Here is a 19,155-nt window from a genome sequence, read left to right as displayed (position 1 = left end):
TCTTTTCGCATCCCGGTGGAAATCATCACATCAGCCGATGTCACGCTGGCGGGCTTCGCAATGGAAATCTGCTGCGCAATAATCGCCAGTTCTCGTCTACTCATCGCCGTTGGCGCGGGGGTGGCGAAGTGTGATCCTAGAGGCTCAACGAGCTAAACCTCATCGTACGCCGACTTTCCTGATTGGGGTTGCCGCTTTCCCATAGCTCCCTGCTGACTGGCCTGCTGGCCGCCGCCGGCTGAGCCACAACCGGCCGCAGGCGGCTTTTCTCTCTCTCGTTTTATGTCTTTCCTCTTTTCAGCTCAGCAACCTCTCAAGCGAGCGACCAGGGCGGTGGGGTCGCAGTCCGTTTTAGCTAACGACGCGAACCCGCGGCCACAGCTTTTTGCGCAGCAGCACTAAGTTAGCTGGCCGACGGCCATGTCTGCACTGAGGCCTACAGTCGGCGTATCAAAGAAGCGCTTGATTCGCTTTCAGAGCCGGCCGATCTGCACGATCGAGTGACGGCGACCCAGGCGACCCAGGCATCCAGAGGCATCCAAGGCATCCACGGCACCTGCATAAGACACCACACTCGGACACCACTTAGCGTGGTTTCGTCCAAAGACACCAATCACTGCCAGGGCGAGTAGTTGTAAAGCTGCAGAGGATCCATCGGGGAGATCAGAGCCCAAACCCGAGCTGTCGTGTTTGAGCCGCAGTGTAGTAGTGGAAATCCGCCTCGCACGGCGTCCTCGTCGTCGTCAACCGGTCCCATTCTCGCTTGGGTGGCCGCGCCGGGAAGGGTTCGAAGGTCCAAGGTGCACCTGTATGGGGCGCAGTTATCCACACCTGCCGGGCTGCCATCCCCGGCGGCCCTATCATCGATCGACGGGTGACACAAACCAACAACGGGGGACCAAAGTGGAGAGTTCGAATGGTGGTGCGCTGTGTGTGTGTGTGTGTGTGTGTGTGTGTGTGTGTGTGTGTGTGTGTCTGTGTGTGCGGGCTCGTCATGGCCGGGCATCACCGCCCAGACTAAAGCAGGTCATACCGAGCAGGTGATTGGGAGACCGGGGAGGAAAGAAGAGGCGCGACACATCCAGCTGTGTCAAACCCATCAAATGTTCAGATTCACACTTGCCGTCTTGGGTACCTCATTATGGTCCTGGAACCCTGTCGCGACCAACCGCGACTACCGTCGATTTGCTGCCGTGTACCTGACCTGCACTGCAACTGCACAAGTGACAGCACCCCACCCCATAACATCATCGGGAGTAGGGGAGAGCCGTCTCGGTCTCAAAATACCAGAAGCCCCCCCTGGGCAACGCGGGGCAGACAAGTAGACGGCAGCAGAATCTTCCCATATCCACAGAACAACCTCGTCGAATGGGGATAATTAACGAGCACAGTCTTGATTGGCGTGCAAACGGGCTGGCGGGACAAGGCAACTAACTGACAGCCGAAGGGGGGGGACGACGTGGCGGCCCCTGTGGTGAAAGCCTTCCAATCACGCTGCACGGGACTTTACTGTCTTGACAAATGCCTTCCCGCAGCAGAACCTAGGCAGACTGCCGACGCCGCGGTCCGCCCATTGCGAGGTCCATCGGGCCCAGAGTAATGGCCGACCTGCAGTCTCACATGGGATCGCCAGACGAAATTTCCAGCAGTCAAAAACACTCGAGCAGCAAAGCCAGCGGAATTGATCAATGTTGGTCTGAATGTGAGAAAGCAAATCAACTTTTTTTTTATGGTTCTCGTCCTGTGGGTATCCCATTAAAAACTACCAGTTATCCGTTCCAAGAATAAGGAAACTCGTAACGCTCTTGAGTTTGGTTTAAATTTAAACATAACGCGTTTCAGAGAGTTGAAATAGAGAGACAAGGTATCGGTAAGAAATGACTTGGAGAAAAAAAAAAAAAAAAAAAAAAAAAACCACTACAAGGTAAGAGAGGCATAGATGGGAATTATGCATCGTAAGAAAGAAAGAGCGAGAGAGAGAGAGAGAGAGAGAGAGAGAGAGAGAGACAGGAAGAAAGTAAGAAATCGTAAAGAAAGCTCCAATCAGTCAATCAATCATCCTCCTCGCCCTCAGCATCCACCTCTCCATCCCCATCTGCAACCACGATCTCTTTTTCAACCATCTCCTCGCCTGCAGCGGCCTTAGCCGAGATGGCAGCAGTAGCAGCAGCTCCCGCAGATGACACGGGCGCTGTCACCACCACATTCCCCCCGGCCCCCCTCAGCAGCGGACTCTTCAGCTCCCAACCCCGCTCCCTCCCTTTCCGCGGCACGATGATCGCCACGTCCGCCCTCCCTGCCCACCGCACGAGGGTGGGATCCCCTTCCCCGCCAAACACGACCCTCGCCTCGTCCCCCTTCCCGGCACGCTCCATGTGCTTGGCCACGTGCTCCATGCGCATGTTCCACGCGTCGTCCCCGCTGAAGGGCTGCGCGTCGCATCCCGGCACCGGGCACGTCATGTACACGGGCAGCTGGCACCGCGCGCGGATGCAGTGCGCGTGGAGGGTCTGGAGGCGGACGTCCCATTCCGCGAGGAGGCGGTTGATCTCGGGCGAGTGCGGCGGTTTCGAGGATTGGTGGACGGGCCCTTTCTTAGACGAGGTCGACGACGAGGAACTCGGGGAGCCATTGACAATGTGCTTGATTGCCTGCGGCGCATGCATGCGCTTGAGGTGTTGGGTGAAGAGGTCTTTTCGGTTGAAGATGGCCCCGTTGGGAGGCGCGGGCTGGTCGGGGGACGAGGGCGTGCCCACGTTGCTTTTCGACCTTGACGACGACGACGCGGTGGTATACGAGGGGGTTTCTGTGTTTTTCGTCTTGCTGCACGTCCCTTCGGTGCATAGCCAGTAGTTTAACAAGAGATGCTGCGACGAGACATGGCGCTTCCACTCGTTCTTGCTTGCAAATGTCGACTGGCAGCCGGCGAAGTCAAAGACGCAGTTGAACGGCCGCGTGTGCTTCTTCTTCATGTGGGACTCAAGTTCCGCCTGGTCCTGGAAACCATCCTTGGAGCAGTTCTGGCATGCAAGGGCTGTCCGTGTACTGCTTGTCGACGGCGGGACGGGTCGCGGGGGTAGCTGGCCGGCCCGGGTTCTTTTCCGGCCTGCTGACGCTGGCGAGCGCAACGATGGGGCCGTGTTGGTGTCGGCGGAAGCGACGGCGGGAGCGACGGCCTGTTGCTTTGCCCTGACGGTTCGCCGTGCTGATGTCCGGGGGTTCGACTTCAGCTTCTTGCTTGGTCGGTAATCGCCATCTCGGTCGTCTTCGCTCTGCCGCTTGAGACTGGGCACGGCCGTATCCTCATCCGACTCGGCGTCCTCCTCTTCCCTCTTTGGCAGGGCCATGTACTGGTTGGATGCTTTGATCTCGTCCCCAACCATAGACCCCATCTCCTCTGGGCTTGCCATCCGCGGAGCGCCGAAGCCGTGGATGACGGTGGTCTGTGCCGGCTCTGCGTCACTGGGGCCGGCTGGCTGGCCGTCGTAGCTGTACGTCCTCTGGGAAAAGCTGAAGTCGGCGATGCCGCTCTCGCTTTCGCTATAGTCGGGCTGCTGGTTGGAATTCACGTCGAGGGGGTTGACGTAGTCGGAGCCCATGCTTGGACCCATGCTCGTGAACTGGACAGCGTGCGCGTTTGAGAAGGGCTCCAGGGGAATCGGCGCCAGAAACGGCGAGAAGTCCGTCTCAGGAGGCGTCCTCGGGAAGTTGTCGTTGTAGGACTCGGTGTCTGCGGGAGGGCTAAGCGCACTGCCCGTTGACGAACACGGCTCGCTCGATGAGATGGGACTTTGGAAGCGATGCGACGACGGCGGCACAGGGGGTATGCACGCTGTGGAACGGATATGGGTGCGGCTCGCCATCGGCATGGGGATGTCGGTGGTGAAGGGCACTGCCTCGGTGTTCTTCGGGAGCCGATGAGCCAGCAGATCCCAGGTGCTGCCATAGAGGATCGGCGACGGACTATGGAGGTCGGGGTCGATGTAGGCCATGACTGGGTCTGTTAGACCATCCTCCATCCCGCTGTAGGCCTGGCCGAGGAAGGTCGGGTGGTAGGTAGCAGCCCCAAGCACGTAGGGGTTGGTCATCTTGGGAGAAAAATAAGCGCCCGTTGTGCGGTTCGAGGCCATCCGAGGCGGACTGCAGGTTCCTGGTGATCGGACCGAGAATATGTCGAGGTACCAGGCGTACGCCGGCGAACAACCTGCTCAGCCCAGTGCCGGAGACAGCAGCAGGGAAAGTGGGTATCTCTGGCCGGGGTGGGAGTGGGAACAGCGCGAACTCCTCTGATGAGGAATGTGAGGATGCGAGACGGGGTGTAATAAAGCTACAACAACCCGGTTTGACTAGATTTATTGACCGACGAAGATAGAGAGATAAGACAGAACGAGGCTGGGGCGGTGGCCCAGTATATGTATGGTAAGTGATGTAGCGCTCAAGAGACTGATACTCAACTCGAGTACCATGTAAGTGAGTATATGGGGTGCAAAGGGCAAAGGCAAGGGTGCAGGACAGGGGTGAGAGCAGGACCTCTGCCACATGGTGCATCCCGCGAGGCACAGTCTGTGGAGAGAGACGGAATGGGCAGCAGGGAAACTATTCATGATAAATGATCGAGGACGGAGGAGACGTATCGAACATAACAACCTACCTTGCCGGGCATGTGGTGGCATTGCCGTCTCTCGGTTGCGAGAGCTGGCTGCAGTCCCTAGCCGCGTTGCTCACGGAGGCGAGACCCGTCCCTGGCCGCTGATGGGGACCGAATACCCACCACTTCGCTCCACCGCAGAGCCGCAAATGTACCCACCCACTGTCGAACGGTGTCCAAGTACACAGTGCGGTACAGGCAGGGACCCTGGTCGGGGGCTGAGGAGGAGCGACTTGGTTCCGCCCAAAACGAAATGGCGCGTCTGCAGGCCCCCTGTTGGCGTTTTAATTTCGTGAACAGAGAGAGCGTCTGGCGTGCTGCGTGGTGGATCGCCCGCCGCTGCGCCCCGGGCTTGCTCCCCTGCTGGGCGACAAATGAGGGGAGGACGGCCAAGACTAGCCAAGTTGATCAGGAGGAACATCTTGGGTACGTGAAAGTGGCGGCAGCGTCGGCGTTTTCGACCCTTCACAAGCGGGCTCAGATGTTAGGTGTAGTGAACCGGGTGTCGTGATGATGGTTCGCGGCCCGGTCAATATCAGAACGCCAGGGCGTTTAACCTTTGATAGCCCAACAACGGACCAACAAAAACTGGTCGTCTTACACAGCACCGTTTTGGCATCCGGAATGCGCTCGACTAGCACCGTCTCGCCGTCTCGCCGTCTGACCGTCTGCTGCCGGTCCTGCGGCTTCATCCGACCCATCTCGACATCCCGGGCTGTATGGCTGGTGTTGATGCAGAAGAAGCGGACGGAGGGTCGGCTTGGGGCGGAAAAAGATGGCGGTGGCTGACCACCTCAGGCCAGAAAAGCGCCCCCACGAGCTGCGAGGGTTGCGTGTGTCTTTGTTTTCCCCAGACCGTCGTATTCGATGCATTTGCCCTAGGTTCGGGTATGGCGGCCACGAAAACTTCCATATCACATTCCACCTGGTGAGGAGAAGCGACGCGCCAGGAGCAGGCAAGCGCAGCAGCGGTGTGTCCGGCGGACCCATGGCCTGCCGAGTGGTGGGCGGCGCGTTTACGGAGACCCGACAGGGCCAAAGATACTGCAAGTGGAGAGGCCTGCCCCCTCAACCCTGCCTTCTACCTCTCCCCCCATGTCAAGAGGCCACGTCCCTGGCGCTGCCCGGCAGGTTCCGCGAGGATCCGGGGTCCGAGGTTGAGGCCCACACAGCTTAGTGTGCTGTGTTATGTGTTCCTGGCCGGCCTTACCATAGTACTGTACGTATAGAACCATTGACGAGCTGCCGGCGGAGAAGCGGAAATGCCAGCAAAATGTGTGTTTTCGAGCGTCGTCGGTCGGCAATGTGCATCTTCCAGCCCTGTCTGTCACCGCTTTTGACACCTCACCGCCGGCGCATCTGGATACCGCGATATGCAGTCGATCGATTCCTCGGTTGCCCTGCATGGTTCGGTAGCTCGACCATCGATTGCGACGGGAGCATCATGAGAGCCACAGACTGGAAGGTGGGGTCGCGCCCAGCCAGAGTGAGACGGCGATAGCGCGACATTACTCAATGACCCTGATTGGGCGGCCGGCTATCCAGTGCCTTGGGTGGCCCCTCATCTGGATGCCACTGCACCCCTCTGCAACCCTCTGCTCTTCATCGGGGGAGGCCATTTCCTCTTTCACCATCAAGCAAACATTCTGCGGAATGTTCTGCCGTGGACGGCGCAAGACGGACAGGGTTTCGGTTTAACCAAACCCCCCCCCCCCCCCCCTTCCTTCTCTTCCCCCTTACCCGTCTCCTACTGTCATGATGGGGTTACGGCCCCGTGGTTGACCACGCGGGTGAGATTGTAAATTTCTCTCCTGCAGAGTCGCATCTCCTCAGGTCCTGTCTCTGCATCCCCGTCCACACACAGCGATTCGTGAAAAAGCCCGTTCAGCCCCCAATCTGTCCCCGTGTTCTGGCCCGCCGCCTCCAGCCCGCATGGTTGGCGCTATCGCTTTTGTCTGTCCGACTTGAAAAGGGTGGCTTGAGCCCGAGCCAATAACCCCCGCCCGAACTTGAGCAGCAAGATATGTGCGCTCGGCGGCTATTTCGGGCGTCAGACAGACGGTGGTAGAGGAGCTTATCTTGATCCCGGCGCTGCGGTAAAGCGGAAAGGAGCTGGCGTTTCAACGCTAGCTGCCTGTCGCCGCCTAGGCCGACCTGGCCGCCCACGCATATCAAACGGGGCGAGCAAAACGCAGATGCGCACGGCAAGTTGCCATTGTACATACTATGCCGGTCCTTGAAGATGCAAACGGAATCGAGCCGGCATTGCTGATGTCGTCTTTAATAAACCGTGCTCTTAAGGGACACAACGTTCCTTTCTCATCTCTCTGTCTCGGTCAAGCTGCACTGGCTAATTGGCCCAACTCCGAACAAACAGGACAGTTTTGCTGGGCATCAAACCGGGAAAGTAATGCATTGTGACGCTGGCAATGAACCTAGCAAGGCGTCGGAATCCACCGTACGGAGGTGTGGTTACTTCACTCTCGGCACACACCCCCTTTCTACCCCCCTCCCCACCCCTTGTCCCCGAGGTAACACTGGAAGCAAAGCTGTGCTGAAGACTCGGCGATTATTACCACCTTGACAATACCTCCGTAAAGGCACAACTCACTAGACAATGCAAGAAGATACCAAGTGCCAAGAAGCCAAAGACGGCGGCCATGGTGCATCAAGGTCGCCGGGTGTCACCGTCTCTTCCACCCACCCCCCTTACCTTCCAGCACACGATATGTCCAGAAAAATCCGAAATGTGCAACCTGAAAAGCCGCCCATCCCAGGAACTCGTCCAGATTCGATCCTCCCGGTTTGGTCAGGCTCCAATGGCTTCGCAAACGAGCCACACACGAACTAGCTGGCTTACACGGCGGGCATGCCCAAGAGGTCCCGATCAAGGCCTCCCGCCTTCATCCTCGGGAGTGGTTAGTGAAACGCTGCGCCACTCGAACGCACACTAAATGTCAAGTCAACTCGTGCTCTCCGGATGATGCATAGAACCCGGGAAAAGCGAGGGAAAAAAAAAAAAAAAAAAAAAAAAAAAAAAGGAAAGAGATTTTGCAATCCGTCCCGGTGACGTGTCTACCGCCAGTCACCCGCCATTGCTCTTGTCGATCCTGTCCGGGGGAAAAGGCGCCAGCCACGCGGCTATTTCTCAAAGAATTGACCAATCTGCTGATTTGTAAAGTCTCGCTCAGACAACAACAACAACAACAACAGCAGCAGCAGCAACTACAGCAAGCCAGAACCTAGAACGTTGGGGTCCTCGCTGATCTGAAACAGTGCCGTTACACAAGGACGTAGACAGAAATCTCGCCTACTAACTTGCTAACTGTATCGAATATTAAGTCCTATTCGGGATGCCATCCATGAATAATCGGCTGGTGATGCCGGAGGACGGGTCCGCTTTTCCTCCCTCCATCCGCCCTCAGCTGAGGCGGGCTCCATATTTCCTGGTCCAGTTCACTCCTATTTTTAAAACCAAGACTCAGCTAAATCCATGCCCTCGAGCAATCTCGGGACTCGCATAATATTGTATATGAACGATAACGAGTGATGTGTAGGAAAGACTCCGTCGTCGCTCCCAAACCCCAACCCCACCACCCCCCTCCCACCCCGGCAGCGCGGTCTGGCACCGGCAGTGGGAATTCCATCGGAGGTGACCTAGCCGCCAGACGAGGCACGAAACTTTAACGTTACGGTGATGCCGGGAATCCCCGGCGGCGCGCGCTGCAGTGACAGAAACCAACCTTTCCCCCAACATGCATTACCCAAATTCACAGGGATCACCAATTCTAGACATAGTGCCATAATACGAACTTACCACATGAAGTAGCAGCGCTGGGTCTGCCAATTCTCTTGAAGGCACCTGGGCCGGCGCAATCGGGGCGAGCATGTTAGGGGCCGGGCGCGAGAGAGAACAAGTTGGACCTAATAGCCCTAGTAATGCACAGCGCGAAGCATCCTGAGTGCCATCAAAGGAGCCGGTTAAGTAGGCCTCCCTGATTTCAGCACGTGCCCACCGGTTTCGTGGTTTTACCCATTCGTATTGGTGCTAGCTTGACATCGTGGCTCAGGAGCTAAAGCTCTCTTCTCTCTCTCTCTCTCTCTCTCTCTCTCTCTCTCTCTCTCTCTCTCTCTTTCTCTCTCTTTCTCTCTACGCGACACCCTGAGGCATTTTGGACATAAGGGATGGATTCCTCGGTGTAGACGACATAAGGTCCTATCCACGCAAGCCAGATCGCCATATATATCAGACTAGAAATGCTAAGAATGCACTCTGCTATTTTGCCTATCCAAAATGATCCAGGTTGCTCAGGGGTATCATATCATGGCTGTCATTAGGTCATCAACCCGCCGTCGACGCGCTTCTTGTTCATTCGTGGGCCCTGCTACAAACACGGTGCAGCTTGGGCACCGGGTATGATCGCAGCTTGACTCCATACACCTGGACGTCGTCTCCCTAGTCCAGTAGTACCCACAGCGACACTGAAATTCACTCGTTAGCACCAATATCGTGAGCGGAAATCGGAGATGGTTAGACAACATACACATGTCCAATAAATATCCCTTTGGTTGTCCTCGCCTTTGGTGCGTTTTAACCGCACAGTCGCCGCGGCGTCATCATCATCCGAATCGCGAGACCGCTTGCCGGGTTTGCCCAACTCCGGCGTGCCTAGACCATCAAGCGGCTCGGCGTCCACGTACTTCCAATCTTTGATGTCCGCCTTGGGCATGCCCCTGCCATTGAAATGATCGTCGACGTGATCGAACCGCTCGCCGTGCGCGGGCCCAACTTTCCCAGCAGGCTCAATGATCTTCCGGCAGAACCCGCACCAGAAACGTGATTCAAAGTTGGGGCCCATTCGGCAGTCTGCCAGCTTCTTCTCCAGAGTGTCATGATCCCGGATATCGTGACCCTTCTCTAGGTGAGACTTGAGAAACTCTCGCCGGTGGCATGCCTTGCCGCACTCCTCACCCGGGCGGTCTAGAGAGGGCTCGTCGCACCGCCAGATCTCGAGCTGGCAGTGCTGGCTGGTCTCGTGCCGCTTCCAGTCATTCTTACTACCAAAGGTTTTGGTGCACATTGCGAAAGTGCACGCGTAAGGTTTTGCATGCCGCTTCCGGTGTTTCCTAGGCACATGTTAGTGCATGTGATTAAAAAGGGATACGGCGTCATTGTACTTGAGCTCGCAGCGCCGCTGGAAAGTCTTGTGACACTTATCGCACTTGACTCGATTCTTGTCGCTGGGAACAGGGGGATTGACCGGCGGCGGTTGGCCCTCGGTTTCCGGCTCCGGGGGCTTTAGGAATCCAACCTCCATCAACACCTTTTCGAGCATGCCTTGGGCCATCAGCGACCGAACAATGACACTACCCTCCTCGGATAGGTCCAGACGCTTAATCATATCGATACCTTGCTCCGGCTCGGTTGGAGACGCCTTGACAATAGGTTCCGGGGCGCTGGCGGATCCCAAGTCGTAGCCTGGGGATAACTTGACTGCCTCGCCATCCGGGCTCTCCGGAGAGCTGTTTTCGACATCAGTGTCATGTAGACCGTCCTCAGACGCGGCGTTCTCTGAGGGCTCCTCCACAGCCGTCTCATTTGGTAAGCCGCGCTCCACTTTCTGATGCCCAGGCTCGCTATGTTCCTTGACGACTTCGAGAATATCATCTTCATCCAGTTGCATGGCTTCGCTGGGATGAATCTGCGTATCCTGCGACGGCGCCGATGACCTAAATTCGGTCCCGGTGTGGCATAAGACATCTGGGACAACACACGGTGCTTGCTCTGCAAGCGGCGTCTCCTCTGTGGATGTAGCCCTGCTAATCTGCAGCGATCCTCCCGACCCGTAGAACGTTGCAAATAACGGAGTGATATCTTGGCCTGTAAGAGGGGTATTCTGGGAAAGATTCTGGGCTCGAATGAACTGTGTCATATGGGCTCTCCTTAGAGGGGACAAGCCTCCTTCCTCCAGCAAGCGTGTATGGCTCATAAACCGGATCGCGTTGCTTGTCTCGGTAAACTCCGGATCCCCTGTCGGGGCGTTCAAGAGTCTCGCAGGGGCCGCAGTGCCCGGATCCTGCTCGGTCCATGGCAACGGCGAGGCTGGGTTCCGGTCCATAGATCTGCCGTCTTCAGAGGCAATCGTCTCAGATGTCGCAAGACCAGCCAAGTCTGTGGAGCTGGAAAGCCTGTAGAATGGCGGCACAAGAGTCAGCTTCTGCCCCCCTCCCCCCGGTGGGTATTGTGCGGCTTACCGGTGGGTGAAAGGGCCCAGATCAGCAGCATCATCCATCTTATGTATTCGCTTCAAGTGCGCTTTGAAATTGTCCTGCCTCGGCCAATCCTTAGACTTGTCTTTGCACCGATCCAGGTTACAGCGATATACGGTCTTAACGCCCTTGAACATGCCGTGTTTGCATTGCTTATGTCGGTCAAGGTCGTTGTTGGTACTAAATCCTTCGGAAGCCTTTGGACAGTCCGGTACATCGCACTTGAAGGGCTTCTGGTGCCTCGCCTTGTGCTTTCTTGTCCATCACGTCAGCTGCGCACGGTGAGCAGCGGACGGTATGCGACTTACTTTAATTCTGAGGGCGTCCTGACCGGTTCGTGGCAGTATGGGCAGGTCAAGTCACCGGCCTTTGGGGTAGCGGAGGCGGACCTCTGGGCCTTTGCTCGTCGTTTTTCGGGTTTTTCCTCGGTCGAGATAGTCACGCCATGCTGAAACGGACCGATGAGGTTTTGGGTTTCTGCGCTTTGATCCATGTCTCCGCCATAAACCGACGGATTGCCAACGCTGCCTCTGGTCATAGTCCCGTACGCGGAGTCGTGAAGTGACCTTCCGGCGCTTCGGCTGACCGTATCAGCCTCTGAAGCGGGCTGGGGTTCCCGAAACATATTGAAGCTTGCATAGTTCGGATTGTAGCATAGCCCGCCTGACTGCCTCGCTACGCTATTGCCACCTCCCGATTCGACATTTGCTATGAGCGGATTCCACGGAGGGCAATATGGATCGGAAAGTATGAGGCGCTGATCATCCCGATTGCCACCATACGACGCGCTCGCGCTATGGGCAGGTATGAGAGGGTGCTGGCCGAGGAAGCGCATGCCGGTTTCTGCCGGCCGCGGAAATCCGTGCATGCTGAGTGAGTCTGGAGATTCCGGCGTATGGTGGGCCGGGTCGAAGGACTAAACAACAGAGATTGCGTAAGGCGCTGCGCTTATGGCATGGATGAACACTGCGGAGTCATACTGAGAATTGGTCTTGGTGTGAACACTGGAAATGTCGGGACATGGTAGCGACGCCTCTGTATAGCGAAGAACTACCGTCAAATACAAGGCCACTGGGCTGCGTAAGAGATTGTTAGTAGGCTTGACTTGTGTTGCTTGTTGCTGGCCATCGCCAAACCAGATATTCGAGCGACGTAGCAAGTCGAGACAAAACGTACAGATCCCCCTGGAGAACCTTCGACAGCCTTACTTTGACAGCAAATGATCGGATAAACGTGCGCTACCTGGGTGTACGGGGGTTTGGATAGAAGGCCGTCGACACCGTCTAGAGGAACTGCCGTCGCGGAACAGGACGGACTATTCCCATGAAGTGACTGAGCATTTCAGACGGAGTGGCAGGCATGTGCAGAGCGTGTGCAGGAAATGGATGGAAAGCTGCTCCTCGGTCGCTTCTGACGACAATGACGAATGCCCGCGGCGGACTGAGACTGTGGTTCGCAAAACGTCGGAACTCTTGACCAGTGTATGGCAAGGCAACCAGAATGTCCCGCCAAGCAGCCCGCCTCACTTTCCCATGCCTGCTTCCCGGTTGCCTTCTTTTCGGTGGCAGCGGCTGGCCAATCACAGCGGCTCAATAATTTCTCGGTGAGAGGCAGGGAGTGATCACGCCTTTGGTGCGCCCCGCAGGCCGATCACGTGGTGATAAGGTTCAACCCAGTCAGACGAGCGACTTCCACCGCATTTCGAGGGTTGGACATTCCTTCGAGCGAACCTAAAGTACATGCAGTGCCTTTGGACGAGTGCCACACGCGGCACGAGCACCAGCTTCAGCATCACCCGCTTGCCACGGACAAACGCGCCGATTCAGCGTCATAAACGGCAAGAGCCCAGTGCAGAACCGCAAACGGTCAAGCCAACATGTCAAGGTGGACGAGTCGATGATACTTCCATCGGCCTCAAGATCCCGCCGCGTCTGCAAGACATCTCGTGTCCCATATCTACTTTTACACGTAGGTCCAAGGTCGAGAGTGATGCTAAACTAACCATCATTCTATTTTCTCGTCTAATACGGTCTTGCTGGCTTACTGGTTCGTTTGTTCCATTCATCTTTTTCTTCCCCCATCCTCTCTCGCTTCTGTTGCCTTGAAACACTTCCTCTCTGTAGCCCCGCCGCTCCCATTCCTCCAAGCGGCGTAGACTCGCGAATGGCGTTGGGTTCCTATGAAGGTCGAGCATGCTTCCCATCTGTACGATGATGGGTAGCCAATTCGGCCCAGCATCCGCGGAATTGTCCTCGCCTACAATTTCCAGCCCGCTCGCCTGAAGCTACGTTGTAGGCCTCAACTCTCCCAGAGTGTCAAGCGGCAGCCCCGCCCCCTCTTCCCTCCTTCCCTTTTCTCTTTTCTTTTCCTTTCTTTCTTTCCCTCTTTCTTTTCCCTCTCCCCCCCACCCCTTTCTCTCTCTCTATATTTTTTTTTTTTTTTTTTTTTTTTTTTTTTTTTTTTTTCCCTACTCCCCCTCTGGCATCATTACGTTAGATCTTGGTGATCCACTTGGATTGGACGGCGGTACTAGTTCGTGTGACATGACATAAAAGGTCTCAAGCTCCGTCTGCCGCCGCGTATAGACAAACCCGGTAATCACAGACAGCCACGAGAAAGTTTGCTTAAGCCACTCTCAGTTTCATGGAGACAGGTCATATCCTAACAACTAGGCCTTTAAATCATCGAGTCGGGTTTGCCGCCCTGCAGATTCGGATCGATCACACATCAAACCCGAAACCATCAGCCGCACAAAACCATACTTTTCACTCTGCAGGACTGTCCTTCCGGACACCTTCCGAAGCGGGCCGGCGACAATTGAACACAATCTTTGCTGAGTTCTTTCAGTTCAAGGATGCGGAGAACCAAGTACACTACGGACCTAGGCTCGAGCAGGCGGTGGCCTGTCCTACCTCACTGGCCTCATTGGCCGAGCATGTTTCTTGGCTTTGTGTTTAACGTCACAGCACGCTAGAAGTAGATGTTATCTCTCCCGGTTCCAGTACCTACGAGGCGTGACGGACGACAATGCACGTCCTGGAAACATTGTCCCTTTATCGTTTGTGAATAGAGAATATTGGGAAGGGTCCGAAAGTTACACGCTCAGAAGGATCAGCCAAATGCCCCGCTCTCTGCTGTTTGCTCTCAGCTGCAGGATGGTGCACCATGTCCAGAGGCGTGGCCGACACGGCAGACAGCAAGTTATCGTCATCAACGCCATGAATGGGGCAGAAGCCACACCTCCAGTCGAACAACGAATGGTTCCCTTGCTATCATTTGTCTAGTTTGTGATCTATCATCCCCGAACCTGTGCCAACCTTCTGTCATCACCGCATCCGAGGATTGTGCTTCTCCACAGTCTTCCGCCACGGCGTCTTTGTGCCGAGAGACAGCCGGGTCATGCATGTGTTGTCAATAGCGTATGATGCCGAACATTCGATGGAAACATCATTGCCATTTCTTTGACGTGCGGCCAGGCGGTTACAGCCCCACTGAGGTTGACTACGGCCCTGCGAGCATATAAGAACCGCCCAGATCTCCAGTTCTTGGGACTTGACCATTCAAGCAACCTCGAGCTGTGTTAAGCCAGTAACACGTCTTAACGACATCCCAATCCAGGCGCGTAGGCGGTGTACTGAGGCGACACTTCTTACCCCCCTTGGCCAGTCGACTCGATCGTCCCCGGTGCTTCACCCTTAGCCCCTGTTGCCGGCTCGTAAAAAGCAGACAACCTGTAGCCTGTCCTGAGACGTCACCATGTGCGACTACGACGAGTTCATTTTCACCTGCGGTCACTCAACCTTTCGGCTCAAATGCCATTGTCACTATGCGCGGAACCACCCGCAGCACTGGTGCAATAAGGTCAAGAAACTGCGGAATAGCTACGATCAAACCTATGAATGTGAGGTATGCATCGAAGCGAGGCGCAGGCAGGAACAGGAGGCGGCCTATTATTACTCTCAGGCTCAAGGTATGCCATCGGTCGAATCTTGTCACTGTGGGCCAATTCTGACACTTCTAACAGGCCATGGCACCCAGAAATAGATACCGGGTGATCCCCTAACCGAGAGGTGGCCCTGGATGGTTACAGAAACACACTGGGACTTAATATTCCTCTATTTAATATCTCGTTTCCGGAGGTGTCGGGGCCTCAGCCGCTCGGCTAGAACGCCCTCCCTTCGGACAACATCAAGCCTGTGTAGTAAGAGGGGGGGATGAGGGTTGTTGTTATGGGAAGCGGAGTCTGTGACTCGGCCGTTTGCATGATACTTGGGATAGGGCTAGTTAAATCACGGAATCTCGTTGTCCACTAAGCTGGCAATCTTGATCAATGATCGCACTCACCGCTTGGAAACATCATGGGCACCGGACACATTAGATTTGAATCTTGGCAGTGGCAGCGAGGTGTTCCCGCTCAAAATGCCCTATAAATCCTACACATCCTCCAAACGAAAGGTACCATCTCCCCCCACATACCTTAGTAGCAACTGAATCTAATTCCATCGTACGGCACTGGCCGTCCGGCACTAATTCGCTAATGGGGTGTGTATTACGTGTCACAGCTAGCATTTTCCCCAATTAACTTGCAGCCACATGGGCCTTATCGTCTAAGAGGTCCTTTGCGTGAGCACAAAAAAAAAAAAAAAAGAGAGAGAGAAAGAAAAAGAAAAAGAAAAAGAAAAGAAAAAGGCTATCAAGACGGGCATCCTCGATATGTTTCGTCTACCTACGTCCGTCCGTGAGAAGGATATATTGCATGTGGAGATATGGTAGACCCTTCTGTGCTTAGGCGACTTATTGAAGGGCAGTGAGGTGGGACAATGGCACTTGGCGCGACATTCCGGAGTAGAATGCTTCTGCACGGAATAATACGAGTGTTATCGATGGGGCCGGGTCTGGAATGTGATGAATGCTCGTTCTATTGCGGTAGACCTTTTTGATGTGGCTGAAGGTGTGCTTCGGCGGTCCTTGACCGACACGATGTCACATGAAATTCACATGGTAGCGGTAATAAACATGCTCCGCCGGGACAGCACATATCAGCATCTCGTATCCGCCGATGCTAGGTTCAAACGGCCTTCATAGATGCGCTATGAATATGATGTCTGGGTCAAACAATTGTTATTGCCAGCTGGTCGCTTCGCAGAACACACAACTTGAACCACGGTATTGCCCTTACTCAAAGTTCGTTGCATCCTCTACCCTTCCCACGACGTTGTACCGTTTCGAGAAGAAAGTAACCCAGTCGTTCAAGGTCGACTTCTCCTTGTCGGATAAGTGTTGCCACTCCGGTTTCACGTCCTCGGGCTTGGTCGAGGTCTTGCCTAGGGCCTGGGAGGCGTCCTTGCCAGCGAATACTGTCCCGGAGTGTTGGTAGGGGGTCCCATATGTAAGGTGCAAGTTGCAAGCGATAAGTAACGTATGGGTTACCTACCGTGGTATGCGCCGCCAGGCTGATAGGCCTTGTTCCCTGTTACATCATACACAATGCCCTGTGATGGGTGGTCGGTCAGATATGCGGCTAGGTTGTTAAAAGCATAGCGTTTACCTTGATGGCAACATAGCATTTTCCACCGTCCTCCCCTGGATATCGAATGTTAGTGGGCTGTCTGCCAAGGTGCGAAGATACCGATTCAGGGGGCCCAAGAATCAGTCCGGTTGGAGAGCTCAAAAGAAATAGAATTAAAAAGAAAATAGGCTCATACCGTTCGCCTTGGCCAGCTCCTCGACGGAGATGGGGTCGTCCTTTGGAGGATCCAGTTGGACGGGGACTTTGGGCTCAAACTTGCCGGCCATAGCGGGTTTCTTGGAAACAGGAGGGGGAGGGGCTGTTGGGGATTTCCAAGTGAGCCTTCCTTTGTATCCGATTGAGTGCCGGGCAGAGAAGACACTGTCAAGCCAATGAGGGGCTCGGTAAGTCGCGTGAAAACTATGTTGCCAATGTCACGAAAGATTGTAGCGCCGAGATGTTCTGTTCCCGAGTTCCTCCTGTGAAAGCCCAAGTGGAGCCTGGTATGAACCTCGGGAACGTGCAAGGATCCGGCAATGACGTGCAGCGGCTGTTGGGAGCCAAGCAAAGGGTCTGCACAGCCTGAGGCAGAAAGATGCAAGAGTGAGCTCCAGTAACTCAAGCTTTGACCTCCAGTGCATGTACGACTTTTGGGAATGCAATTCCCAAACAAGAGCTCGACAACCAGCCCGGGCCTCATGCGGACAAAACCAGCTTAATTAATCGGCCCAATTGAGCTCTAATCCCCGTCGGCCCTTTCACAATGCCCATCTCAAGAGTCGTTAGTCTCCGGTCTACCGGTCCACTTAGACTCCCTCTACAACGCTTGCCATCGGGATCGCCTCTTCTACGATCAGGATGCAATCGACGCTGGCAGCCACGGGCATTGGCGCTCAGCATATCTTCTACCAACCACCAATGTCGTTTCCAATCAACTTCCCCGCAATACCCCGGCCGTGAGGATTCATCCCAAAAGACGGTACAGCAGCCGAAGGTATCTCTGAAAACACTATTATGGCGAGGCATTGTGGGCGACACGAAGCGCACATGGCACGCCATAAAGAGTACGAGTCTGAGGGAGGTCATGCGGAAGAACCCCATAGAGGGTCTCAGCGTTGTAGTCGCGTAAGGCACTCCCTGCTCAGGACAGAAACATCATATCCACCGCTAACCCTCAAGGCGCAGCGTGGTTGGCACCCTCGCGCTCCTCGCCTACTGCGTCTCGCTATACTTCAACTATTTCAACAGCCCACAATTCACGCGATATCCGGAGCCTGTAGCAAAGGCCTTGCGAAAGGCTCTCTACTTCAGCAACCATGAGATCGACCCGCAACGAGCGCTCAAATACTACAAACAGGCCCTGGAACTCTGTGACCAGGAGGGGTTGGATCATTTTTCCGACGACGTCATGGGCATCAAGATCCAGGTGGCCGCGTGGCTCGAGAAGATCGAGAGCTACCAGAATGCCATTAGTGTACTGGAGAACCTCCTGGGAGATTGCAAACGCTGGGTTGAGGTGATGGAGAAGAGTGCCGCCGAGGGAACGCTGCCCACGGTTGAGCGGAACCCGGCGCCCAAGGACGGGGAGCCCGCTGCGGCTGTTCCTGAGCAGCCGCAGGAGACCTTTTGGGGCAAGCGTACAAGACTTCTTGGGAAAGCCGTGAGCATCAGCGTCAAGCTTGCTAACCTTTACTCGGATGAGCATGTCTTGGAGCGTGAACTTGCTCACGAGCGGCTCATCTGGGCGGTGGAGACCACTTTGAGGGAGATGCGCAGGCGCGTCAAGGACGGTCTCAAGGAGGGAGAAGGGGGTTGGATGAGTGCCGACGAGGTTGGTGCAAGTCTGGAGGGTAAGGTCAAGGTTCCTTAACAGGGTTTCTACGTCTTGGTGAAACTGACCGGGACATGCAGCGCTCGCACACAGCTATGAGAGCCGGAGCCAGTATCACCTTGCCCTTCCACTGTGGTTTCAAGCCCTCAGACTGTGCCAAGAGCCGTGTCACATCGCCGTCTTGAGTAAGTCTTGCAACGCCTGGCCATGGATCGCAGCCCATACTGATAGCCGTGTCATTAGTGAACAACATCGCAACCAGCTTTGCTGAGCACCCCGTCCTCGCACCCGGCGATGCGCCAGCGCACGGCATGATGGAGGAGTCTAAGACTTGGACCACGCCGGCAGAACAGCGAATGTCTTATCTGGAGGCTGCTCAACGCTGGGCGCAGAATGCCAATAATCATGCCTCCGAGCCGCAAGGCGAAAAGAGGACCCCGGAATGCGACCGTGCCTGTGCCGTATCGCTTTCTAACCTGGGCTCCATCCTCGCAATGCTCGGTAGGACTAACGAGGCGCGTGAGAAATATGAGCAGGCGATTGCTATGAGCAAAAGGCTCGGCCTAGACGACTACGCTCTCGAGGCCGGCAACCGGCTTCGGAGTCTTCCACGAGCATGATCGGATGAAGATATCCCTATATGATGCCGCGGCTCGAAACAAAACGCTGTCTTTTGACTTGGAACATGACAAACCCGATGATGCGGCCCAACCGGATTGCGCTACCCGGACGCTTTCGACTGGAGCGGAGTAGCCGATGCAGCATCGGCAAGTCCATTGACGCGCACAAATTAGAAAGGACGACCACGCCGACTAGTAAGCGAGCGATCTTTATCAAATCCCACAGCCGCCAGCAGAGAACCATGCAACGCGAGACCCAGCGGATGCAACGCCGAGG

At 55.5% G+C, this 19,155-nt stretch overlaps 4 protein-coding genes across 4 annotated transcripts; 1 reads left to right on the top strand and 3 right to left on the bottom strand.

The window, feature by feature from the left end:
- Positions 1-2,051: 2,051 nt before the first annotated feature.
- Positions 2,052-4,088, bottom strand: MFIFM68171_04164 (uncharacterized protein; the record flags this gene model as incomplete). Its single annotated transcript, XM_071059584.1, has 1 exon — positions 2,052-4,088. One exon carries the CDS (start codon positions 4,086-4,088, stop codon positions 2,052-2,054), a length of 2,037 nt encoding a protein of 678 aa, XP_070915685.1.
- Positions 4,089-8,965: 4,877 nt separating this feature from the next.
- Positions 8,966-11,411, bottom strand: MFIFM68171_04163 (uncharacterized protein; the record flags this gene model as incomplete). The annotated part of the gene is made up of 5 exons (XM_071059583.1): positions 8,966-9,130; positions 9,193-9,775; positions 9,827-10,837; positions 10,904-11,173; positions 11,227-11,411. The coding sequence occupies 5 exons, from the start codon at positions 11,409-11,411 to the stop codon at positions 8,966-8,968; spliced, it is 2,214 nt and encodes a 737-aa protein (XP_070915684.1).
- A 4,682-nt stretch (positions 11,412-16,093) lies between these two features.
- MFIFM68171_04162 (uncharacterized protein) lies at positions 16,094-16,714 on the bottom strand (the record flags this gene model as incomplete). Its single annotated transcript, XM_071059582.1, has 4 exons — positions 16,094-16,275; positions 16,353-16,410; positions 16,467-16,501; positions 16,624-16,714. The coding sequence occupies 4 exons, from the start codon at positions 16,712-16,714 to the stop codon at positions 16,094-16,096; spliced, it is 366 nt and encodes a 121-aa protein (XP_070915683.1).
- A 476-nt stretch (positions 16,715-17,190) lies between these two features.
- On the top strand, positions 17,191-18,878 carry MFIFM68171_04161 (uncharacterized protein; the record flags this gene model as incomplete). Its single annotated transcript, XM_071059581.1, has 4 exons — positions 17,191-17,552; positions 17,613-18,277; positions 18,339-18,443; positions 18,502-18,878. 4 exons carry the CDS (start codon positions 17,191-17,193, stop codon positions 18,876-18,878), a joined length of 1,509 nt encoding a protein of 502 aa, XP_070915682.1.
- Between the last annotated feature and the right edge of the window lie 277 nt (positions 18,879-19,155).

This window comes from Madurella fahalii (genome assembly GCF_045866475.1).
Source record: "Madurella fahalii IFM 68171 DNA, scaffold_2, whole genome shotgun sequence".
NCBI lineage: Eukaryota > Fungi > Ascomycota > Sordariomycetes > Sordariales > Madurella > Madurella fahalii.
The sequence above is the reverse complement of the archived record's forward strand: the minus strand, read 5'-3'. Positions and strand labels throughout refer to the sequence as shown.